The sequence below is a fragment of the Vipera ursinii genome (assembly GCF_947247035.1).
Source record: "Vipera ursinii genome assembly, chromosome: 1".
Taxonomy (NCBI): domain Eukaryota; kingdom Metazoa; phylum Chordata; class Lepidosauria; order Squamata; family Viperidae; genus Vipera; species Vipera ursinii.
The window spans coordinates 132,550,585-132,576,727 of record NC_139512.1 but is presented as its reverse complement, the minus strand read 5'-3'; the positions used below and the strand labels follow the sequence as shown (position 1 = coordinate 132,576,727).

At 37.1% G+C, this 26,143-nt stretch overlaps 1 protein-coding gene across 2 annotated transcripts in view; it reads right to left on the bottom strand.

The window, feature by feature from the left end:
* The window catches only part of CCDC93 (CCC complex scaffolding subunit CCDC93), a 42,340-nt gene extending 16,614 nt beyond the window's left edge, over positions 1-25,726 (bottom strand). The window contains exons 1-17 of one of the 2 annotated variants that reach the window (XM_083367048.1): positions 25,637-25,726; positions 22,788-22,901; positions 22,348-22,442; positions 21,025-21,136; positions 20,763-20,861; positions 19,215-19,271; positions 15,345-15,445; positions 11,969-12,005; positions 10,438-10,530; positions 10,286-10,336; positions 9,211-9,297; positions 7,789-7,905; positions 7,604-7,666; positions 6,901-6,974; positions 3,786-3,867; positions 2,045-2,116; positions 77-148 (exon numbers count right to left, since the gene is read on the bottom strand). In XM_083367048.1, the coding sequence (XP_083223174.1) occupies positions 77-148; positions 2,045-2,116; positions 3,786-3,867; positions 6,901-6,974; positions 7,604-7,666; positions 7,789-7,905; positions 9,211-9,297; positions 10,286-10,336; positions 10,438-10,530; positions 11,969-12,005; positions 15,345-15,445; positions 19,215-19,271; positions 20,763-20,861; positions 21,025-21,136; positions 22,348-22,442; positions 22,788-22,901; positions 25,637-25,678 (1,368 nt within the window). In that variant the 5' untranslated portion in view covers positions 25,679-25,726. The remainder of the gene's footprint in view (positions 1-76; positions 149-2,044; positions 2,117-3,785; positions 3,868-6,900; positions 6,975-7,603; positions 7,667-7,788; positions 7,906-9,210; positions 9,298-10,285; positions 10,337-10,437; positions 10,531-11,968; positions 12,006-15,344; positions 15,446-19,214; positions 19,272-20,762; positions 20,862-21,024; positions 21,137-22,347; positions 22,443-22,787; positions 22,902-25,636) is intronic. The other variant, XM_083367049.1, reaches the window with a different exon arrangement.
* Positions 25,727-26,143: the final 417 nt, after the last annotated feature.

The following is a 26,143-nucleotide window of genomic DNA, read 5'->3' as shown; positions in this document are numbered from 1 at the left end:
CACACATTAACCAGAAATTATGTTGAACATGATGGGAAGGCATTTAGTTAAGTTCATTTTTCCCCAGCTTACTTACCAGAAGCAGTCTGATCTTTTGCAGTTTCTCTTTCTCGGTTTTGTATTGTTGGTTTATAATTTTAGTAGGTTCCTATTATTCAAGACATAAAAATATCCACATTCATGTGAGCTGAACTAAGTTCTACTGAAACCAATCTGAGGAGCAGAAGAGTGTACAGCAATACAGGTAATCCTTGACTTAGTCACCATACAAACAGCCTGAAAAAAGTGACTTATGACTGTTTTTCACACTTGAGACAGTTGCGGCATCCCCATGGTCACATGATCAAAATTCAGATGCTTGGCAACTGGTTCGTATTTATGACGGTCGCAATGTCCTGGGGTCACATGATCAGCTTTTGTGACCTTCTGAAAAGCAAAGTCAAGGGGGATGCCAGATTCACTTAACAACTGTGTCACTAACTTAACAACTGCAGCGATTCACTTAGCAACTGTGTAAGAAAGTTCATAAAATGGGGCAAAACTCACTTAATTGTTTTACTTAGCAACATAAATTTTGGGCTCAATTGTAGTCATACACTTGAAAACTACCTGTATTCACCATTTAGTTCCACACTAAGTGAAACACCTCATTCCTGCTGCTTGTCAGAATGAGGTTACTGATTTCAGAAGAGGATACAAATGGTTAATGATGCAGATTAAAGTTTAGGAGCTAATTAAGAGTTAAAGGTAATGGGAGAAAGAAAAAAGAATATCTAATGGGATTCTGGAGCTTCTTCTCAATAGCATCCACATACATGATACAGTCCTAATTTATAGCTAACTCTCCTTTTGCCAAAAAAAAGAAAGCGAATATATTTTGCTTCAGAAACTCTTCTTCAGGTTAGGGCATGTTTCTTACTTGACAGAAGCCAAACTAGAAAACCAGATATTAAAGATCTAACAACGTGGTCTCTCTTCCCCCTTTTTTCAAAGCTCACCTGGAAGAGATGGATACTTTCCTGCTCCTGATTCATTGCTCACAAGTTTTCCAGGCTTTGTTGCTCTTTCCTGACTATTTAAACCAGGGGTGTCAAACTGCCGGCCTGCAGGCCGGACGTGTCATCCGGAAGCCACACCCACCCCATTGCCGGCAATGGCAAAACAGTCCCAATACATCTCACGACGTCACATGACATATCTGATTTAAACCATCTGACTATTTAAACTATCCCTGTCGCTTTCTAACCAGAACTAGACTAGATTAGATTACTTTTATTGTCATTTTTACTGTGAGCACATTGGCACACATTAAAAATGAAATTTAGTTGCTTGCTCTCAAAGTGTCTACATACATAATACACATTTAAACATACTATGTATAGACCTAAAAGGTAAAGGTAAAGGTTCCCCCGCACATGCATGCTAGTCGTTTCCGACTCTAGGGGCCAGTGCTCATCTCCGTTTCAAAGCCGAAGAGCCAGCGCTTGTCCGAGGACGTCTCCGTGGTCATGTGGCCGGCATGACTAGACACCAAAGGCGCACGGAATGCTGTTACCTTCTCACCGTAGTGGTCCCTATTTTTCTACTTGCATTTTTACGTGCTTTTGAACTGCTAGGTTGGCAGAAGCTGGGACGAGTAACAGGTGCTCACTCTGTTACGCGGCACTCGGGATTCAAACTGCCAAACTGCCGACCTTCTGATCGACAAGCTCAGCGTCCTAACCCACTGAGCCACTGCGTCCCTCATGTATAGACCTACATCCTTACATATAAGTAACATATAAATATTAATCACTGTCCATCTTGAATACCTAATGGAAGGAGGAAGCTTTAGAGTTTACAAGGTTAATACTGTATGGAATGAAACTGTGACTGAATCTGGATGTTCTGCTTCGGATACCACGGAGCCTCCTCCCAGAAGGTAACAAGGAAAACAGCTCATGAAGAGGAGGTGTAGTGTCTAGCAGATAATTGCAAGGGTTTTCCCATTCAATATAGTTATCAAGGAAGCAAAGGATAGAAAGTTGCAATACTTGCTATTTACCCTTTCCTCTCCACTTTCAGCTGCTTCCGCTTTCAAATTTTCAATGTTTTGTTGGAGGCGTGTCATCTCTTCCTTAAAGAATAAAAAAAATAGAAATAGTTCATCTCCATTAGTCAACACTGTACTCTTTATGAAAAAAGAAGCCAAGAACTGCATAATCAAGAATGCAGGTTGTGTTCAAATTAGGTGAAGATAGACTAGAGACAAAAAGAAATTAAAACACTGTTATTTAAGATGGAACTTCTCTTACTGATATATAGGATGCTCTAATGTTGACAGCTGCATACTTTTGGGGAGGGAAGAAACACAGATATATATTTTTTTCTGAAGTATTTCTTGCTCCGGAAAATAAAAGATGTATGCTGGTTGAAAATGTTAGTACACCATTGATTAAAAATGCATCCACCATCCAGATTACAAGAAAAAAATAATAATTAAAAGATGTATCTGCAAAACAACTCTCATTTCTTTAAAAAAAATTCAAAGGGGATTTTAAAGTCACAATATTTTAGGGCACTTAAATGAGTCCAGTAAAAATAATTCTCCAGCAATCTATAACTGTTACCCTAAAAGGCATTAAGATACAGGAGCTGAAAATTCATAGGACATTTCATTTCTCTTCTCTTATTCCTACTTTTATCCTAATGCTTTTCGAGAAGAAAATGCATGCCATCTGCACAACAAAAGATTATGTCCCAAATTTCTCTTAACAAGGTGCTGTTTTAGCCTCGGCTCCATGTAACATTAAAAACTCATGCAAAAATTAATTACAGCCTAAGACTACAGACATGGTAACATAGGAAGCAACCCTGTATCAGGTTAAATGAATGGTTTAGCCTAGTAATGTAATTAAAAATTCTCTTAGTTGAGAATTCTGAGAATTAGAAAACATATATCTGCTTAGGTATGACTTAGGACAAGTCAATCCAACTAAGTCTATATTGACCAGACATACCTGAACATGCCTGAAGTTGGACAGAGACCACTAGAACAGTAGTTATGTGACACTCATACCAATATTAAAAACCTGGTTGTTTGAATTGTCTGGCCTGGACTGAGGGATTTTAAATTATATTAAATTAAATTAAACTAAATTAAATTAATTTTAAATTTCAATTTTAATGTTATCTTAATTTTGTGGGCTTGTATTAATTTAATTGTATTTTATTCTCTTTTTGTATTGTTTTTAACTTGCCCTGTGAACCGCCCTGAGTACTTCGGGAATAGGGCGGTATATAAATTCAATTAATAAATAAATAAATAATAAATTTAACCAATATTTAATTTGGCTAACCTAAGTTAGCAAATGCCGATTAGTCAGTTCAACTTTGCTATTTACCAGAATATTAAACTCCATAATCTACTGTTAGATGGAAATAACTCTGATTTAAAGAACAGAGTACCCAGAATTTTCTAGACCCAGAGCCATTTTTTTCAAATAAAAAGTCCACTCCTGCTTATTTTAACTTTCTTAATTCCAGTGGCTTCATTTAGACTTTTTTTTAAAAAAATGTTGTTGCTAGTATTGTGAAACAATCACGATTCCAAAGCCTTTACAAATTTACAATCTGTTCATTCCTGCATGTCCTACCTATATAGCATGGTTCGATCACAGATGGGCAATTATTTTGCTATTCCATACTGCAAAATGAAGATATGTAACAGGATCTTAAAGGAGTTTCTTATATAGCATTACACAAACAATAACAGAGACATATCTAAATAACTTTCTCAAACTTACCCTACAATGTGCTTTAAATTCTTGTTCTTGACCTTTAAGATTCTCATTCATTGCCACCAGCGCTCGAAGCTTCTGCAATACACTAGGATAATAATATGTACGAATTAAACGAGTATTTAGAACATCTATTCTAAGCAAATGTAAGCATTAGATGAAGAGAAAACATTTTTTTCTAATTATCTGAAAAAATCTAGCTCAGGGGTCTTCAAACTTGGCCATTTTCACTTATGGACTTTAACTCCCAGAATTCCTCAGCCAGGCATCCTGGCTGAGGAATTCTGGGAGTTGAAGTCCTCAAGTCATAAAAGGGCCAAGTTTGAAGAACCCTGAGCTAGCTGATGCCACAGAATGAAAGATGGTGAATAGGCTTAATAAAACATAACTGTGAAAAACTACCATCTAAGTTACTAGTTACATTTTATGCTACATAAAATATTTCTAAAAAGTTATTTAAAGAAAAAAGAACTTCAGTTTGAACCTACTGTGTTTATAAAAGAAATTCAGACAGAAGTTCCTAAAAGGAATATACTTAACATTCTGTTTAAGGCAGGTGAAACTGAAATGCATTTACATCGTGTTGATGGTATTCTTTCAAAAATTATACAGTAAAAATAGGGATTAAAAGTTTCAGTAGGAACATTTGTAAAACATTTTAGTCCATAATTAGTTTTGATGTAGTTTGACCATTTTAGGAAATCTCTGCATTCAAATCACCATTGACCAAAAATCAAGATATCTAAGCTACGGTTCTACCCATACGTATTCAAGTGTTTGAACACCATATAGGCATCTTTACAGTGGAGAGAAACTGAGTTATAGGAATCACCTTTTCCTGTGTTTAGACTTGGGAAAAGCTCTTGCTTTGCTTTTCTTCACTTTTTCCATTGTGCACCAAGTGTTCTCTTGGCACACTTGTAACAAGTTTCCTTTTTCTCCTCGTAAGAGATCAAGAAAATATGGCTGTGATCTTCCTGAAGCCACAGATTAGTGAAATCAGATCATCCTTTTTAAGAGACCTTTCTCTCTGAACACAGAGAGTGAGCTTTAAAAACAACCTGTAAACTCTGGAATACAGCCTAAAATTGTGCTGTAAGTCTTCCTGGCAATAATAAAAACACTAGTGCAGGGGTCTTCAAACTCGGCCCTTTTATGACTCGTGGACTTCAACTCCCAGAATTCCTCAGCCAGTGTGCCTGGCTGAGGAATTCTGGGAGTTGAAGTCCACGAGTCATAAAAGGGCCGAGTTTGAAGACCCCTGCACTAGTGAGTATCACCTACCTTAAAAGGTTATGCTAATTAAGAGAGTGCAATGTTCCAAATTTAAAGAGGAAAAGAGAATATACATGGGTTAACATGGTGAATGGTAATAGTTCAAAGATGCCACATCTTTCCTGGCATCACCATGCTATGGATAGGAAGAGGTCCAACAAGGGCAAACATGTATGTATACACACATGTATGAGTACACAAATAAAAACCCACGCCAAGGATAGGAAGGACTCCAACATAGGCAATATGTTTCTGTCTCTCTCTCTCTCTCCGTGTGTGTGTGTGTGTGTGTATATGTAGCTTCTCTAAATCAGTTCACCAATGTTACATTTTTATGCATATCACATTAATTTCTGTTCACTTAAATATTACCAAATGTTATTTGCAAATTCTGCTTCTTAAAAATACATATAAAGAGCCCAGCTTTAAAAACAATTTTGAAACTCATTTATGCTTGAGCAAAGCAAATGCCCTAAATCTCGGTAAATTAGAATTAAACTGTAGCCCATTTAATTCCAGAGAGAAAAACAAGCATGTGGTTTAAAGCAATAACCCCTTAAATTAGTCATAGGTATTTTGTATCCAGCCACTGCCAAACTTTCTGATTCTTTCTTGCCAACGCTTGCTGCACATATCTTTGCTGTTATTTAAAACTGCTAATCCTTTCAAATCTGCTACTCAGTGTAACAACAACAATAACAGAGTTGGAAGGGACCTTGTTAGATCTTCTAGTCCAACCCCCTGCTCAGGCAAGAAACCCTATACCTTTTCAGATAAATGGTTGTCCAGTCTCTTCTTAAAAACTTCCAGTGTTGGTGTGTATGCTCTAACAGGCAGGCTGTTCCACTGATTAATTGTTCTCACTGTCAGAAAATTTCTCCTTAGTTCTAGGTTGCTTCTCTCTTTGGTTAGTTTCCATCCGTTGCTTCTTGTCCTGCCTTCAGGTGCTTTGGAGAATAGCTTGGCTCCCTCTTCTTTGTGCCAACCCCTGAGATATTGGAACACTGCTATCATGTCACCCCTCGTCTTTCTCTTCATTAAACTAGACATACCCAATTCCAGCAACCGTACTTTATATGTTTTAACCTCCAGTCCTCTAATCATCTTTGTTGCTCTTCTCTGTACTCTTTTTCTAGCGTCTCAACATCTTTTTTTACATCACGGTGACCAAAACTGGATGCAGTATTCCAATTGTGGCCTTACCAAGGCATTATAAAGTGGTATTAACACTTCACGTAATCTTGAGTCTATCCCTGTTAATGCAGTCTAGCACTGTGTTGGCTTTTTTGGCAACTGCAGCAATAGAGGCTATGAACCAAGGCCTATAGTTTTTGGGATGTAACATCTTGGCCTCTTATCCACTGCAATTCCAAGCCATGTACTTTGTGTACATAGTGAAAACAAAACTTTGAGCCAAATAAACACGTGTAAGAATATATGCATTTTTATTGTGTGTCTACCCTTTCTAGCTTTGCATAAAATTAAAAACAAAAGCAGGTAAATGAGTAAATCTTACTCATTAATTGTTATACAATATAAAGAGCACGGTGGCTCACATGGTTAGGATGTTGGGTAGATTAGCAAGCCCACATCTGAAACCCGAATGCTGCCATGGGGCGAAGTTAAGTTCCAATCCCTTGCTCCAGCTCCAGCTGGAGACGTGAAAGGGCCTCCCCAACTGGGCATTTCCCCCCGGACAACGGTGATGTCACCAGCTAATCCTTTCAACCCAGAAGTATGTTTTGGTGCTTCGGACACAAATGCTGTGCTATGGGAAAAAAATTAAACAATAAAGTACATCACTACGAAAGGAATAAAACAGAATGGGAATAGATGTAGCACGTACTTTGCATCTGCTTGAGATTCCACCACTTCCAAAGCTGCCAATTCCTTTTCTAATTTTTCACTATACGATTTAACCTATGAAATCAGAATTTATAACAGATGGTGTAAACATTTTGTGGATCAAAAGATGCTTAATCAGCAAGAAACACCCTCTAAGATTTTTATCTGTCTCTGTTAAGAACTCTTGGCAACATCTGGCAACCTTTTCACGGTGTAACTAGCATGATTTCTAAAAGCATAGTTGTTTTTTCCCAAACAAACAGTGGTAGCAGATCTCATGACTAAACATATTATACATTCAACATGATTCTTCTTGTTTGACAATTGCTACATTCTTTGATTTTCCTGAAATTTAGAAAGCAGGAAAGAGGAAGCAGACATAACACTTATTTCTCTAGAAATCTAAGAATGAAGTGAAATATGCTGGTTTCACTAATCCATTCAACATTTCCAGTGGTAAATGAATGCTTTGAACATCTGATGCAGTTCCTCCACTAGCTTAGATACAGCACTGATCAGATGTACTACTAAGACATCCTACATCAAACTACATCAAACCTATACTGCTGCAAGTGCATCTTACTCCTTTGATTTGCTGATGCACATGCACACAATTTTAAATGGCTCCATTCATTTTCTGCAATTCCTAGGGCAGGTCTGAAAAAAAACGAGCAGGAAGAAGAGATGAAGAGAAAAAAGTTTACCTCATTTAGTGTCTTTTTAGCCTCAACACATCCTGACTGTAGATCAGCACATTTAGCCTTCAACTATTATCAGAGAAGAAAAAATAGCAAAAGGAAATTAACTGATCACAAATTTGATAAGTGAAGTTTTTAGTGTGCATGTGAATGATTTGTGAAAGATAAGGAAGAGCCTTGTGAAAACATACCTCATCCAACTGTTTTGTTTTCTGTAAAATCTGTTTGTTTAAGGAGGCCATCTTCCTTTTATGCTGCTGGGCAACTCCAAGTCTCTCTGGGCGTTCTTCTGAAGAAAGTTCTGATTGCTGGGTGTGGGGTGGGATGGGATGAGGAGGGGTGAGTGTGTAAAAAACAACAACAACAGAGAAACAAGTTGTCACTTAAGGTTTTGCTAAATTCTCAAGTAGAGTTTTCTGGCTGCAGTTTACATATGGGTCTCTATAAAATGGCAGATGTATATTGTCACCTTCCTAATCAACATGCGTTGCATTATTTAATAATAGTAACTACAATCCTTATGTTGATCAAGTCTTGTTTCTCAGGATATCTGCAGAAAGGTTGAGCTATAAATATATGTACTCTTCCTTAGGACTTCATTCCTACAGAAAACAAGAAAGTGAGCATGGATAGGAATCGGGACCAAGGAATATGGTCCAATTTCTTTAGAATTTTAATACATGACTTTTGGTATTACTGCTTCATTCTGTATTATTTCCAACCTAACAAAATGTTGGCAATAAATTATGTAATTGTTTTTGTATTGGTGATACAATTTTCTGAAAACAAAATTCAACGGGATCAAATGGGGAAGAAGCCAGCAAAAGAAACACTGACTTTGAAAATAGGCCACAGCTAGCCAAAGACCAGGAAAAAAAGATAAAATTTCCCCAATATGGCCTTTAGGGAGAGACAACTGGGCAGCAGCTCAAAATGCTAATGATGCCTCCTTTCTAAGTGCTCTCCTTCCTACAGCCTTTTTTGTTCTTGTTATTTTATGCCTGTGAAAAATGGCAGCTTTTGAATATGGAAAAGCATGTTTTGTTTTTCCAAAATCTTGGCTACCATTTTGTCAACCCACATAAGTAACAAGTGTTACCCGTATCTGTTTCTCACATTATAGATTATATTTCTCCATTGTACCATTTCTTTAGTGGAAAGCTGCCGTTCTAGCCAAACTTTAATTTCAAATAATCTTAATCTAATCTGGCTCCTAGGATTTTCAACAAGATGAATTATTTTTCTAGTATGTGAAGTATTTCAATTTTACCAACTTATAACATAAATAGACAATTATGTCAGTTCCCGACTGGGAAGTCTCCTTCCCTAATTTTATAGAAGAGGACAGATCACACTTTGAGCTTCAGGGTGAAGGATGAAACCATAAATGTACCTTCCCATTCCTCTTCCTGTGAATATAAACAAATATTTATTTCTGCAAATGATATGATCTGGACCCAACAGAGAATCAAGAACACACTCTTATTAGCCTTGGCTCACCCCATCATTATTATTCTAATGGGTAGAAGTTTGTTTTTAAAAAGTTGCCATATAGGGAGTTGAAAACAAAACAGCCTTAGATCAAAGTTTGTTTAAAAATGAGCATAACCTACCTTTTCAGCATATTCCGATACAATTTGCTTGATCTCATCAGACTGAAGTCCAACTATCTGGCCTACGGTGCCTGCGGTCAATCTGCCCTGAAAGCATAGCTCAAGTTGGTTTAAGGCATACAAACACATTTATCTCCATGAAGATCAGGGATACAATGAAAATTGTTTAATTGTTTTCACCGATGCCCCAGTTTCTTTGTTTGGTTTTAGCATTTTCCCTTCCCATTCCTCTTTTTCCTTTCTGAATCATATCTGTTTGGGTGCAAGCTTCTCATGTTGGCAGTGACTCTCTCTCCAATTCATAACTGTGTGCAGGTAGTCCTCAACGTACCACCACAACTGAGCCCAAAATTTATGTTGCTAAGCAGGAAATATTTATTAAGGAAGCTTTGCCCCATTTAACGACCTTTCTTGCCACAGTTAAGTGAATCACTGCAGTTATTAAGTCAGTGACACCATTGTTAAGTGAATCTGGCTTCCCTCTCGACTTCGCTTGTCAGGTTGCGGAAGGTGGTCACGTGACCCCGGGACACTGCAACCATCATAAATATGAATCAGTTGCCATGCCTCTGAATTTTGATCATGTGACCATGGGGATGCTGCAACGGTCCTAAGTATGAAAAATGGTCGTGTCACTTTTTTCATCGCCTTTGTAACTTCAAATGTTCACTAAATGAATTGCTGTAAATCAAGGAGTACCTGTATTTGGTTACTTTCTTAAGGAAAGGCCCTCTTAAGACTGGCAGGTTTCCACCCTTTTAGCCTTCCATAAGGTTTTGAAGATTCGGCTTTTCCCTCAAGTAGTAGGAGAAGCACATTAGAACAGATTTGGTGCCAGGTTTTTGTTGTTTCCAACATTTTTAATCGGTTGAGCTTTATCATTTTAATATGACTTTATATTGCACGTCTTTTACTTTTTGATTGGGAGCTGCCCAGAATTGACTGAAAAATGGATAGCTATATAAATATTTTCACTTGTGTCTCCCTCTTAAACTGCTACATGCAATTAAACAACAAACACTACAAGCAAATAATTAACTTCTTTCTTAAGACACTAAATATAGAACTAGTTTACCTCTTCTGTTCCCATTGCAGCCATTTCAGTCATCAATGTTTTGATACGAAGCTGATTTTTAAAAAAAGAGAGAGAGAAGGGGGCAACAACAGAAAGTTAGTTTCTAAACAAGACTCCAAGGATTTTAGTCAAGAAATATCAATTATGGGTACCTCTTCAGCAGCTTGAAGGTCATCCTCAGTATAAGCATCATTTTTTCCTGATGATGCAAATCCAGCTGGCAGTACAACTTTCTTGTCTTCAGACTATTACAAAGCAAAGGATATTTGTATGATTAAAATTAAAAATGGATGGAATCACAAGACAAAAGAAACCATCAACATACAGCCTAAATTTATTTAAGAAATAATGCTGAATCCAAACAAGCACCATTTGGTTCACACATGATGTTAATTCACGGTTCACCGAGTCAGCTGGATGGGTGTGAACACTCAGAGGCATAATTCTGTCAGGCACAAAGAGTCCAGATAAGGGTCAACAGAATTCAGGAGGGATTGGACTTGGATTGCTTGGGTAAACATAATAACTCTAAGCTGATAACATATTTAATTCCACTCCCACTTCTCCTTGCTCTTCTCCCACAAGTTCATAGTTAACAAGCAATAATAGGTGACGTCACATAGTGCACCAAGAAAAAAATAAAGCCAGCACACAATGTTGTGGCTTTGTAGGATGTTTGAACTCAGCCTCTTCTTTCCTCCATTACATGTTATTCCTAAGCTGTTGTCTAGAACAGGGGTCCCCAACCACCAGTCCATGGACCAGTACCGGGCCACGGCATGCTAGCAACCATTTTGCACAAACAAGTGAAGCCCCATCTGCAGGATGCAGGCAGCACACAAAACCACGTCCCCCTCCGGTCCATAAAAAAACCTCTCTCCATGGAACCGGTCCCTGGTGCTCAAAAGGTTGGGGACCTCTGGTCTAGAACAATTAAGAAAATAGAGCTACACAAAACTGCCTTCCCTAATACCCCTTGCATCCCTGAACTAAATGGGAAAATGTAAAATAGGTTCTACTTCCAATCATTTGAGATCTGCCTTTACAAAAATCCAGAACAAGCAGGATTTCTATGGGTGGAGAGGCTTCTGCTCACTTATGAGAGAGGAATAATTGGAATTCTTCTACCAGTCTGAGGAAGCTGGGATACTGATGGAAGGCTTGCAAGCACACTAATTTCCTCCCCTCTTCAATGTACCCTAATATTGCCAATCTTCGGGGACTGCAGGATGGATCTGGAATGAAAACTACTGCACCTTCTTAGATCTTATTAGGAGGGGAGATCACTTTTGGGACAATGCAGTCCTGCTGATATCCATATTTGTCTGAAATGGTATAGAGCTTCCTGTATGAGCAGGGGGTTGAACTAGATGACCTCCAAGGTCCCTTCCAACATTATTATTATTATTATTATTATTATTATTATTATTATTATTATTATTATTATTATTATTATTATTATTATTGTCACGTAAGGATTCAGAAATGACAAATACCACCTAAGTTGCAACCAGAGGTTAACTAACCATTAGTGCTGCCCTTGCAGTGGTGCTACATGAGCAAATAATGAAATCAAGTTGCCGCTTTCAAATGCTCTTTTTGGATAATCCCAGGTAGGACACATTGCAAGAGTCTAGTTGAGGACTGTGTAAGGTGTGTTTTTCGAGGAAGAAACAAACTTACCTTCTCAATTTTTCCTTGCTTGCTGAACCCATACCTCCTGTAATACATAAACAGAGAAAAACAAAAAGATTTTGCTAGCTTCATTTTAGTTTGATAAAAGATGTCACTTTGCCCATGCATAAGGCACTCTCCACACAAAAATCAGACAGGAGGTTCTGGGTTAATTGGGAGTTTAAAATAAAGCGGTGAACTTTCACCAACACTGGAGAATACTATAACAGTGTAGCAACAAAGCCAAAATAATGGGGCAATTCCCTATACTGTAAAATATATGAGCAATGAGGGATTACAACTCAAAGACTAAAGAAGGTGATTGAGTGACATGGCTTCACTAAAATATCTGGCAGACTGGGGGAACTTTAACACAGTCTTCCTATAAGCAAACTGAATTTCCTACTTTTTAATTATTCTTATGTCATTTTTTCAGTGGTTATCAGTGGTTTGGGAAGGGACAGATTTGCCTTCAGAGGTCTCCAACTCTCCTCCACAACCTTAATTTGAATAAAAAGAAAACTAAGCCATACTCCAAAAATTTTGGCATTAAAATTCAGCAATTCAATCTTGGATGCTGAGAAGGGCACCTGAACCCCAAGGGTGCCTACACTAATGTAACAGCTGGGGATCCAATGGGGAAGCATCACACTGGAGGTGATAGATTAATAACAGACACCACCTCCCCCACCCATGCTACTCCCTCCCTCCCCATCTTTTAGTTATAGCAGATAATTTGTATTGTTATAGTATTCTATTCTTATTATATACAGGTTTTTGTATTGTTTTAGTCAACACTGTAAACCGGCCAAAGTCGCCTCTGGGTAAGATGGGTGGCAAACAGATTAAACAAACAAACAGATTAAATAAATAAACAAATAATAAATAAATAAAAATAAAAATATAAATAATATAAATATAAATAATAAATAAATAAATAATAAATGAATGAATGAATGAATGGAAACAGTCCTGATGACTAAAAAGAACATAAATGAAAAGCTGCTCACATTTTTGCTACTCTAGTGCTGCTTGTTGCTGGACTATCCAATAAAAGACTATCTTCCTTCCAAGATAGTCTTTTATTGGAGTCTTCCCCTGCAAAGCTAGACTCTTTTAATCAACCTAATGTTGTACATTTTCTTTTCATGTGCCTTCTCCAGTGAACTGTCCAAGCTATAAAACATAGAAGAGGAGAGAGAGACTATAGCTTGTAGATGGAACATAGGCTCAGCATGCAAAAGGCCCAGTCCCTGACATCTCTCCTTTGCATGGAAAAGGCTGAAACTCTGGATGGGAAATAACTAAGAGTCCTTGTTGTTTAAGAGATCGTTTAAGATTACAAGATTAAGGCAATCCTTGAATTAGGACCATAACGGAGCCTGCCTATTATGGTCGTAAGACGTAATGATCATAAAACGGGTTGGTCATGTGGTTGAACTGATTTTGGGGACTTTGTGTTGGTTGTTAAGTGAAAGCAATGGTTGTAAGTAAGAACCTATTGTTTGCTATGGGTGCAGTTTTGCTAAAAACCGCAAGTGCCATTTTCAGCAAAAAAAACCATGGTCATGTGACTTTGGGATGCTGCAAATGGGCATAAATATGGCTGAGTCCCCGAAGTGTAATCATGTGACTATGGGGGTGGTGGGGGAAAGACTGGTATCTGGTATTTAGGCTTAGCAATCCAATCTGTCATATTTTATTAACTATTCATGTTGAGGAAAACACAAGCCAAGATAAAGGGAATAAACACTATCACACCAAATCTGGATCTGGAACAAAGCTGAATATCTGTATATTTTGATTTGTTTGGAATACATACTTTGGCATGGAGCAAATAATGAGAAATAATGAAATCAATTATAAATTACTGTGACAGCTAAATAATGAAATCGGACTGCTTTGGTTTGGGGAGAATGCACCATTTAATAGGCGATAAGTTTATTTTCATGTAATACCTCTCCCCAGCTCCCACCTTCCAAAAAGAAATAAGTTTTACCCTGAACACTAAGAATGTTCATCAAATACCTCTACTGAATAACAAAAGTGCAGCAATATTAATGAGAAAAATTCAAACTCGTTTAGAACAAAACACACAAAGGAAAATACTCACAAGAAACACTCAGTGAAACTAAGAGGAGGAATAACAAAAAGAGATGGAGATTTGAAAATACAGCTAAGACTGCAGTGGAAAAGTCATAATTGATAAAATTAGCAAATGTTTCTCAATGAGAATGTAAAAAAAAAATTACATCCGACACTAAAATTGCCCCCTGCCCTTTGGAATATTCTCCCCCGCCAGGCGGCAAGACAGGCCCCATTCTCCTGGCCTTCTGAAAAGGAATTAAATATACTTTCTGGCTGATTGTTCCAATGCAACAACGTAATGTCCGGAGTCGCCTTTTGCAAAACAGGTGTCCGTAGAAATAAATAAAAATGTATATTTCTTTCATATAGAAATATATAAGCTGGAATCACTGAGGAGTTTTTATACATACAAGTTAACACATATTTTCACCTCAGACTTCATATTAAGCTTTTCATCACCTGCATCTACTGCTAGCCTTCACAGATACTGAACATCTAGATAGTCAACTTACAAAAGTTCATTTAGTAACCGTTCAAAGTTACAAATGGCACTGAAAAAAGTAACTTATGATCGTTTTTCACTTATGACTATTGCAATATCCCCATGGTCACATGATCAAAATTCAGATGCTTAGCAACTGATTTATATTTATGACAGCTGCAGTGTCCCGAAATCCCCTTTTGTGACCTTCTGACAAGCAAAGTCAATGGGGAAGCCAGATTCACTTAACAACTGTGTTACTAACAGAACAACTACAGTGATTCATTTAACAGTTGTGGCAAGAAAGGTCATAAAATGGAGCAACATTCACTTAACAAATGTTTCACTTAGCAAGAGAAATTTTGGGCTGGATTGTGGTCGCAGGTCAAGGACAACCTGTATTCAGGTTGGGACCAGAACGTCTGTCACTAAGCTATGAGGTTAAATGAATCATACCCAATTTTATGACAGAATCCGGTTTTCCCCATTTGATTTTGCTTGTTGGAAGCTTCCTGGAAAGGTCACAAATAGTATTTCACAGCAATATACCTCAACACAATTGCCACTGCGCTGCAACAGTTCTAACAGCTTATAAAATCTCAGGAGGACACATTTCATGCCAAGTACAAGCTAAGCGTTGTAGGCTCACTATCCTCTCGTGTAAACCGATCCTCAAAATATCCAACTGCTGTGAAGATATTAGCATCATACACCAAGCTGTCTTAATGATTTTGTTGTAAAGAAATCCTTAGTAAGTTTCCACGGAGCTATCATTTTTTCTGGAAAGTAGCTTAAGGGACCTCACTTTTAACTTACCTGCCATATTCCAGAAGGGTAGCATGAACTTTGGACTCCTCATCTAGTAATTTCTCTGCTCCCACTCGTCTTTGGTATTTCCTCCGTGGCTTGTAAACCTCCTGGAATACAATAAATACCCATCACATGTTATAGCTCATATTCATGACAGTTGCCGTGTCCCAGGGTCATGTGATTACCTTTTAAAGTCTTCTGAGCCACAAAGGCAGTGGGGAAAACAAATTCACTTAACACCATGTTACTAACTTAAGTACCGCAGTGATTCACTTAACAAATGTGACAAGAAAGGTCGTAAAATGGGACAAAACTCACTTAAGAAATTTCTCACTTAGCAACATAAATTCTGGGCAGAATTGTGGTCGTAAGTCAAGGACTACCTGCAGAGCTAAATGTAAGTAATTTACAATACTAATATCATTTGCGGTACTTCTTCATAATAGTCATCTTCATAAGCATCTTTGTTTTCACATGTGTGCGTGTGTGTGTGTGTGTGTGTGTGTGAGAGAGAGAGAGAGAGAGAGAGAGAGAGAGAGAGAGAGAAGAGACTAGGTTAGTTTGGGGCAGGGGGGGGGAACGGGAATCCTTTATTGGACTGCAGAAACAGAGCTGAGATCTTCAGGATCCACTGAGGGAAAATCCTTTACTGGGTTGCCGGAACAGATTTAAAATGAAGATTTTAGCTCCGTTCCTGCAACCCAGTGATGGACAACCATTTGTCTGAAATGGTATAGGGTTTCCTGCCTGAGCAGGGGGTTGGACTAGAAATCCTCCAAAGTCCCTTCCAACTAGATGATGATGATGATGATGATGATGATGTTGGTTGTTGTTGTTGTTGCTACTGCTGCTGCTGCTGTTATATCCCCTCCCCTCTATCTACCAAGATGAAATTCTTTGTTGGACTCAGTGGATACCTCTCCTACTTCAGTAGATGGAGGAGAGAGAAAATCTTCCACTGGGTGGCAAGAAAAGAGCTATGATCCTGAAGATTTTCTCCAGCCCAACGAAGCATTTCTTCTCAAGTGGACAGAAAGGAAGGAAAATCCTTCCTCAGCCTTGAAATCTCAGCCTGGGCAGGAGGGGAGAAACTTAGTTTCATGAAACAACTCTTCATCACTGAAAACACGGTTTCTTTTTTATGGTTCATTATAGCTAATTCCCAAAATTGCTGAACAGATTTTGAGGAGATTCCTCAATCATTATATACATAGAAACAGGTTTTAAAACTGGCTGAATAATTTTTCAGTATTATACAACTGGCTAGTGTCAGTGAATTTCTGATCACTCAAATTGTTTGGTTATGCCATCTTTTGAACAGACTGTCCAGTGTTTGTTTTTTTAAAAAAAAACAAAGAGATGCAAACTTAAAAACAATAAAGACATACACACACAGCTGCAAACTTGCCAACTTTAAAATCTGTAATATTCTTGAAAATAATAAAAGAGAAATGCCAGTCCTTTAAAAAAGAAATACCTTGCATACTTAAATAAGATTTAATTTTGAATCACTGAAGATAATTGATCATTAATTCTAATCTTGAATAATTATGCTTAATTACCAGAGATTTAATTATGGCTGCTTTAACTAGCTATATAAGAATCATTTTAGTATAATTAAGATGGGAAAATGAAAAGCATGCATTTCATCTATAATAAGCAATTAAAAGATATAAAACAAAGCAATGTACTTAAATTTAAGGTAAAACAAGTGAATTGAACAAAGAATGATCAATGTGTGACCCTGTGAATAATCCACTTAGATTCAGATAGTAGTGACCATCTTAAATAATTTCTATTTGTAGGAAATAGACAAGATAGTTCTAATTATTTTTGACAATCATAGTTATAACAAGAACAGGCTTTATATGTGACATTTTTATACATAAAGCAAACTTCACTTTACCTCCTCTATCTATATGGCCTTGCTAAATCAAATAGAAATGTCAAGAAAACTAATTAAAGTCTTCCTTGAATTGAGGTAAATTTCTATAGACTACATGAACGTTATAATGCCGCTTGGTGTGTGTGTGAAAGCCCTGATAAGCAGGCATATACATAGAATGAAGGCTACTGCTAAGCTTGTAAGCCGCCCTGAGTCTTCGGAGAAGGGCGGGATATAAATGTAATAAAAAATAAATAAATAAATAAAAATATCATTTTCCTGGCAAATGTACTATAATTTTTTGTGTGCTGGTTTGATTATTTGAATTATTTTAAGAAGGGAAACATTCTAACTACATAAGTAAATTTCATATTTCTCCATAAATTCTGCTTAAAGTCTGGTGGTTGGACCATACAGACCACTTTTATTAAACATTTATTCAGGATTCCAGTATCTTTTAGGTATTGTTTTTTTCACTGGGTAAAAGCCTGCCATAAAAACATGATTAGAGATCATCACTGGTTTGAAATAATTGACCTATATAATTGGCAATCATAAGAATCACAGGGAATGAGGGAAGAAGGAATAGAAACATGCAAAAAAAGGTTAATAAGCAAATTTAAATGGATTCTCAAAACATGTCCTTCATTGCAGCCCATTCTTTTTAGTGCTATTTTTTTAAAAAAAGAAAACAAACAAAAGTGCCTAAGGAAAACAATTTTAGAATTGCAATGTCTGAATTCTATTTGATGATATTATACCCTTTATTTATATTATACCCTGACAAAGGCAATTTATTTTCTCTTAGCTACAGTGACAAATATTATCAGTGTTTCTACAACTTGGCTTTTCTCCTTCATTGACTCTGCCAGAGAAAGTCATGTTAAGAGCTTTTTACCCCCTCTCTCTCTGATGTTTTGATCAATGCTGGCAGATACACAAGTAGGTAAATCTGTTTTAAACCACAATATCTTGGATGAAAATTATGCAAATTATGCATCTTTATATTTATTTTTATGTGATATCTGAAACTGGCACATTTCCTACAAGGACAAAAAAAATCTAAATGTATTGCTAATATTCAAAACATACACTGGGATTTCAATATACCACAATTCTATATGCCATACAAAATTAATCCAGCCTTAACCTAGTAGTGCTATTTGAAAAATAAAAAAGAACTCTTTCATTCTTACTGTCTCCAAGTACTCTCACTATAAAGAAGAGAAATAAATTTGCAATATAAATTTAACAGCCATATGCTATAAAATACACGGATAATCACAGCTGAAGCTGGCTGGTTTTCTGCTAGGAATCTTGCATCCGATCCTGTGTCATGCTAAACCACAACAAACCATATGATTAAAAAGAGCCTTGATGGAACAGTGGGCTAATGCCTCCTTAAGTAACACCAGCTGCCTGCAATTAATGCAGGTTCGCATCCCACCAGGCTCAAGGTTGACTCAGCCTTCCATCCTTCCGAGGTAGGTAAAATGAGGACCCAGATTGTTGGGGGCAATTAAGCTGACTTTGTAATAATGCCGCTTGGGGGTGTGTGTGAAAGCCCTAATAAGCAGGCATATACATAGAATGAAGGCTACTGCTAAGCTTGTAAGCCGCCCTGAGTCTTCGGAGAAGGGTGGGATATAAATGGAATTAAAAAATAAAAATTAAAAAAAAAATACACAAATCCAGGCAAGTCCACTGTAATGCTAATGACATGGAAACTTTTTATCATTATATTCGTTGCATGGCAGATGAATCAATTTGTAGCAGAACATAAAATTAATAAGAAATACAATGGGTATTATTACTGTAGTTATAATTCATCTGAAAAGGTTTCCTAACTAAAAAAAAAGCAAATATTTTATATATGGGGCCTATTTGAAAAAGAAGAAGATAAAATAAAACAAAAAAAGATGGCACATTTAAATCAAATATTTCATTTTGAAAAATCTTTGAATTACAAGTGCATTGTATTTTACACTTACACTGATCTCATTAACAGTTTTTATAGCTTTTTCTTTTCGTTGCATGAATTCATCATCCTGCAAGGCAATTGAGATACATTTAAACAATAGCAACACACTTTTGGTTTCTATAGGGATAGCAAAGTTTGGAACCTTGCTGTATAAATAATTGTGACACTCAAATACACAAAAAATTGAAGTTATGTCATTTTGATACTTTCACACTGAGAATACAATTGCAGAAGTATTTATCTGGGTCATTAAACTCATTAGGGCTTACTTCAAAATAGCCAAAGATACAATACCATTTATGCTTACATCCTAATACTATATAATATACTGTACTATAATTTTAGAAAATATAGCTGTCTAATCAAAAGCGAAGGCTTTGATATTTGTTATCACACAGGAGACAGAAAAAGATGCTTACCAGCTTACAAATCAGAGCCAGCTAACACAAGAATATATACCTCTTCTGGGATTAAATGTTTTAATTATATCTCAGACTCTTAATGATAGTTCTTAAAAACAAAGGTTTTAAATCTAAAGCATGTTGTTACAGCAGAAGATGGGAATATTGAAAACTAGTAATTTTTAATGACAATGTGCAACTTTTGACTTTTGAATTCGAACTATTCTAAATATGTCTATAATAAATGTGTCTATTCTAAATGTATTTTTATTATTTCAGGTTTTAAAAAGTGTACTGTTTTTGGTTTAGCTGTTTCAGAATCAAAATGGTCTGCTTTGATTATCTCAAAAATGTGTTTGGGCTATGAAACAGTATTTTGAGATAAAATGCCTCCTAAAATTAAACTATTAAGATGGTATGCTTTGAATAGAAAACAAAGGTTTCAAAATCTTTTATATACTGTAACTGTTTCAAATCAGAAGCCTGATGTTTCAAATACAGAACAATTCAAATTCAAAATATTTTGCACACCCTTTTTTTAATCATAAAAAGCTTACAATTAGATTTTCCTTCCATAAATGAATTGGAGACAAATAACTGGAACATATTCTGTTTTTTTTTTAACAGAGAAAAACTGAACAAGAGATCTTCCTTTAAAAACAACCCCTACTGTACAGAACTGAAATCTCATAAATATGGGACATTAAACATCCCAATGACACTACAGAAATTAATCTTGTAATAAAAATAGTTATCTGTCAATTAGTGCTGGACAAGCACATTGCTTTAAAATGCTGTTAACAATTCTCCAGATGATTTTAGAAATGCTCCCAAATGGATAACAATACAACTGGATATCTAACATTAAAGAAGGACTGCTGACATTTATTTTGCTCCAGTATCAGCTCCTGACATTTGATACATCAGTTTCTGTCCTAAAACTCTATGAGCTGAAACAGCTGTGCAAATTGCTTCAATCTTTTTTTTTACTGAAAAGTTTTAAAATACATTTTACATTTTATACATTTTATCTTTAACAATCCCCCCTCCCCCTCCCCTACCAAGATTGCTTCAATCTTGTACAATTTAACGATGATGAAGAGAATCACTCTTGTTGCCAGTTCTCAAATCACAGAAGATAAGAATCAAATTTTTACCTCTGGTAAACTGTGTATCTTTTGAAACTGAGATATGGAATATGACCTGATGTAATCTCCCATTTCTTCCCGGGTTTCTATCGCACGTTTTACAAGCCACTAAGAGCAACAAAGAAAAAGAAACAAAATGTTGTGGGAAGGGAAAAGAAGATCTGGATATGTTACATCTATCAAAAAGATAATGAGAAAATGAACCTCTTTCTTTTAATCAGCAGAGCTATTTTCCCAGGCGCACCATCCTTATATATCAAGAGGCATGTACCTGCACAACAGGAAAAATGTGGATGAAATCCAATCCCTGTATTTGATGTGGCTCCAAGCGGTGAGGGCATTTCATTCTAGGTAAAACTGATACAATCTTCTCTGTTAAGGCACTGGACAAAGGCAAATATGAGACAATTTAGAAATGTGTATGTATGTATATTTGGACCAAAAGGGTGCATAAAAAAAAACACTCAAGGCATATATATATATATATATATATATATATATATATATATATATATATATATGTATATGTATATGTATATGTATATGTATATGTATATGTATATGTATATGTATATGTACATGTATATGTTTATGTATATATGTATACACACACACACACACACAAACCAACATCCTAAAAGAGCCCCCTGGTGGATAAAACTAAACTGCTAGTAAACAACGCATCCCACAAATTTGTTCAGAAATCTCACCTAATATAGTGTGTCTGATCTTTGGGGGAAAATCTTTTGAGACAAACTTAAATATTTAAAATTATCATAATATGTTACCTTTAAGTTGTCCCTTCCTAAGAAAATATATAGATACAGATACAGTAGACAGACAGGGACGCGGTGGCTCAGTGGGTTAGGACGCTGAGCTTGTTGATCAGAAGGTCGGCAGTTTGGCAGGTCGAATCCCGAGTGCCGTGTAACAGAGTGAGCACCTGTTACTCGTCCCAGCTTCTGCCAACCTAGCAGTTCGAAAGCACGTAAAAATGCAAGTAGAAAAATAGGGACCACTACGGTGGGAAGGTAACAGCGTTCCGTGCGCCTTTGGCATCTAGTCATGCCGGCCACATGACCACGGAGACGTCTTCAGACAAGCACTGGCTCTTCGGCTTTGAAACGGAGATGAGCACCGGCCCCTAGAGCCGGAATCGACTAACACGCATGTGCGGGGGAACCTTTACCTTTACCTTATATCTACCCATGGATCAAATGAGTGAGCAGAGGCAAAAAATAGCAGCGTTCTAGTTAGATGCACGCATGTGCAGGGGAACCTTTACTTTTATCTTACAGTAGACAGACGAGTTTTTCCCATAAAGTGCTCCCTCATAACAGAGTACAATAGTACCCCATTCCCATTTCTATGGATCAACGAAAACAGCTTTAAAGTGTGGTGATTTTGGCATTACCTAAAATATGATTTGAGAATAGTGCATAGAACAAAGTGTTTATCTTATTTTTATAGCTACTATGAAACAATTAAAGATAATTGGAAATTCTTGCACAACTTCCCTAGATAAACAAAATTTGTGCTGAAAGCATCATGGAAGCCTAGAAACTAGTTTCCAAGAGTTTCCCTACCAACTTACATTTTTTGACCAATTGTTGAGTTTTCCTGAAATAATAAATCAACATCAATGTCAAAGTTGCACGTTGTGATACACCAAGTCATGCCACCAACCACCTAAACACGAGATAAACATATTCATTTAATTGTCTGGAGTGAAAAATCTAAATAATAAACTGTAATTCACTTTAACTTAGTAATGAAATTTTTAACTTAGTAGCAATTTATTATTAAATGCAAGATGTTTCCTTGCAACTCATATTATAATAAGCCATATTTAATTCCTTTTACTAGGAAATTTAAGAGAATTAAGAAAACAAAACAGTTATTTTTTAATCTGTACTTCACTTAAAACATGTAGTGATTGGTTAAAAACAGCAAAATGATGAAAAACTATTTAATTTGATTAGAGCATTCAGCCTGCACATAGTATTGTATAATGACATATGAATATAGTTTTACCTTATCAAAAGGAGACAGGCCTTTAATTCTTGCCCTGAAGTATCCAGCTGCAACCAAGAGCTCTAAAATTTCACTTAATTTGATATTTTGTTCTTCATCCTCTCGAGTTTCAACCTAAAAAGAAAATTAGAGGTCTATATTAATATAAATTGTAGGGACGCGGTGGCTCAGTGGGTTAGGATGCTGAGCTTGTTGATCTGAAGGTCGGCAGTTTGGCGGGTCGAATCCTGAGTGCCGTGTAACAGAGTGAGCGCCTGTTACTCGTCCCAGCTTCTGCCAACCTAGCAGTTCGAAAGCATGTAAAAATGCAAGTAGAAAAATAGGGACCACTACGGTGGGAAGGTAACAGCGTTCCGTGCACCTTTGGCGTCTAGTCATGCCGGCCACATGACCACGGAGACGTCCTCGGACAAGTGCTGGCTCTTCGGCTTTGAAACGGAGATGAGCACCGGCCCCTAGAATTTGAAACGACTAGCATGCATGTGCGGGGGAACCTTTACCTTTATTAATATAAATTATCATGATAGAGTGGGATAATGCAAATATCAAAACAATCAGTAAATAAAAAAAATTCCAATTGCACTTTATATTTATACCATAATGTATGTTCTACAGATTATCTCATGATACAAATCAATATTACCATAACCAGTTGCCTCCAGAAATTGTGAATGCTCCAACACTGGAAGTTTTTAAGACATTGGACAACCATTTGTCTTCAATGGTATATGATACAATGGTTTCCTATAGAAGACCTCCAAGTTACCTTCCAATTCTGTTATTCTGTTCAGTTCTGTACAAAGAAGTGTCCAAGATTAGGCCTTCATTTCAAAGAACAGTCCTGTCTGTATTTGCCTCAGCAATGATTATAAAATGTGAGACATCCCTGGGTGTATAAAGTTATACTTAAATATTGCTACCATATTGCCAAATTATTACTTTTATGTGACTATTTTAATATTACTACTGTCAGAGCTTTTTGGATGAAAATAATTGTTTTTATTAAATTAATATATTGTCTTTTCATCACAAATAATGCTTAAGAGAGAGGTTTTATTCTATTGCAAAATACTTTATGGAGGAAAGGTACTTAAGTATAGCTTATATATTTTATTCAATCTGATGCTACCTGACTCCAAACAACCCTGTATACAATTATGTGGATTTATCTAGATCTCTTTGAAAAACCTAAAGTATACTACAATCTCAAAGATGATACAATTCAAGTTTCTAGTCCTCAATTATGGTTAACAGTACATGTGGAATATAAAAATTGTGAAAAAGGAGCATTTTTAATGTACGTATTTGTTTTATGCCTAAGGTACATACTGCCAATTCAATAAAAATGACTGCCATTTGTACCAATCCCAATTACATTTCACAACACAGGAATGTAGGTGAAGACAACAAACTCCAAGTTTAAAACTGTGAGCATATGTAAACGCACCATAAAAATAAACCTCTAAATCTCATCAGCCATTCTAAAAAGGTTTCACCGGTGGAGATCCAAAACATGGTCTACTGCAGTCTCTACACACTGACAGGCTAATGCCCAATGGCAGCTTCAAAAAATTCCCCTGGAACCAACAGCCAGTTTGTTTGTGAGAATGGGTCAGTGGCTGAAAACTACCTCACCAAAACTCACAAATTCCAGTACAAAGAGCCATAGGGATACTAACATTCAGCTAACTAAATTTCAACTCTTATCAAGTGTGGGTTTACATCAGCGTTTCCCAACCTTAGGAACTTGAAGATGCGTGGACTTCAACTCCCAGAATTCCCCAGCCAGCATAGCTGGCTGGGGAATTCTGGGAGTTGAAGTCCACGCATCTTCAAGTTCCTAAGGTTGGGAAACGCTGGTCTACATGAGCTACAAAACTATGATTTTTTTAATAAGGCCCCAAAGAAACCTGAAATTAGAAAATGCAGTGATGAATATCTAAGATAACCGCCTTTTTAAAATGTTGCAATCCCAATTCACACACTCACGGTCAATACTGTACTTTGGCATCTAGGAAGCATTTTCAGCGCTGTAGTAATTTGGGGCCTTTGCAATAATACAGTCGGCTGGAATTGAAAGGCATAGCGATGCTAGTAAGTAAATACATGAGAAAGAAAGAAAGAAAGAAAGAAAGAAAGAAAGAAAGAAAGAAAGAAAGAAAGAAAGAAAGAAAGAAAGAAAGAAAGAAAGAAAGAAAGAAAGAAAGTCCTGATTTAGGCTCACTGATTAGAATGGCTCAATCCAGTTTCAAGGGAAAAAGAAACTTGGGGCTAACCCAGGGGTAGGCAACCTCGGCTCTTTTAATGACTCATGGACTTCAACTCCCAGAATTCCTCAGTCAGCATAGCTGACTCAGGAATTCTGGGAGTTGAAGTCCATGAGTCATAAAAGAGCCGAGGTTGCCTAGCCCTGGGCTAACCTAAAGACGAATAGGAGGACCTAACACTTCACACAGGACCTAATGCTTAAGACGTTAACACTCCACAGACTCCCGTGTCCTCAGCTGTACAGAATTGAATTAGAATCAGAATACAGCTGGAAGGGACCTTGGAGGTCTTCTAGTCCAGCGCCCTGCTTAGGCAGGAGATCCTGTAACCATTTCAGACAATTGTCTCCAGGCCGTGGAGAAACAGTCATTAAAAAAAAAAAAAGCTCGGAAGGAAACTGGTTTTTCCTTCCTTTGGAAAGAAAACGGCTCATTCTCGAATTGTTCCTCCTCTTCCCGTGGATTCTCCTCGCCCGAGTGACATTCAGGAAAGAAACCAAATACATGCAACCAATCGCATAAACAAGTGAGGAGGCAGAAAGGAAAGCTAGATCCCAACAACCCCACATCTCTTTCCTTTACCTCCTGGGCAGGCTGATGTTCCTGCCCCTTAAGGGTACCCATATCCGCGCCTTCTCTCCAGCTGCTGCTGCTGCTGCACCGCTTCCTTCGCTTCTGTCACATCCGCTCGCGCTGGACTAAAGACTCGCCCACTTAAGTGGGAAAGGCTTGGGTGGCACTCCTTCTTCTTCTTCTGCAAAATACTACTCCCCCCTCTTCTTCCCTTGGTTTGGACCGCACTCAGCACCCAGCGCGCAGATCTAGCGCGGACCGTACCACTCTGTTAAAAAGAAAGGGGAACGTGAAAACAGAGGTCGCTCAAGTTGCTCTTTGGAGCAGAAGGTTCGCTGGCAGGGTGGGGGTGATGTTGATTATTGGAGGAATGCTCCAAGGCTGAAATCAGATATTATTGTTATTATTTGTTAAAGCAATGCCAGCCCCTTATTCCCGTATTACTCTTCTGTTTCTTGTTCAAGATGGAAATTAGCGAAAATGCGGCCCCACATTTGAAAAGATAGATCGTCGTCT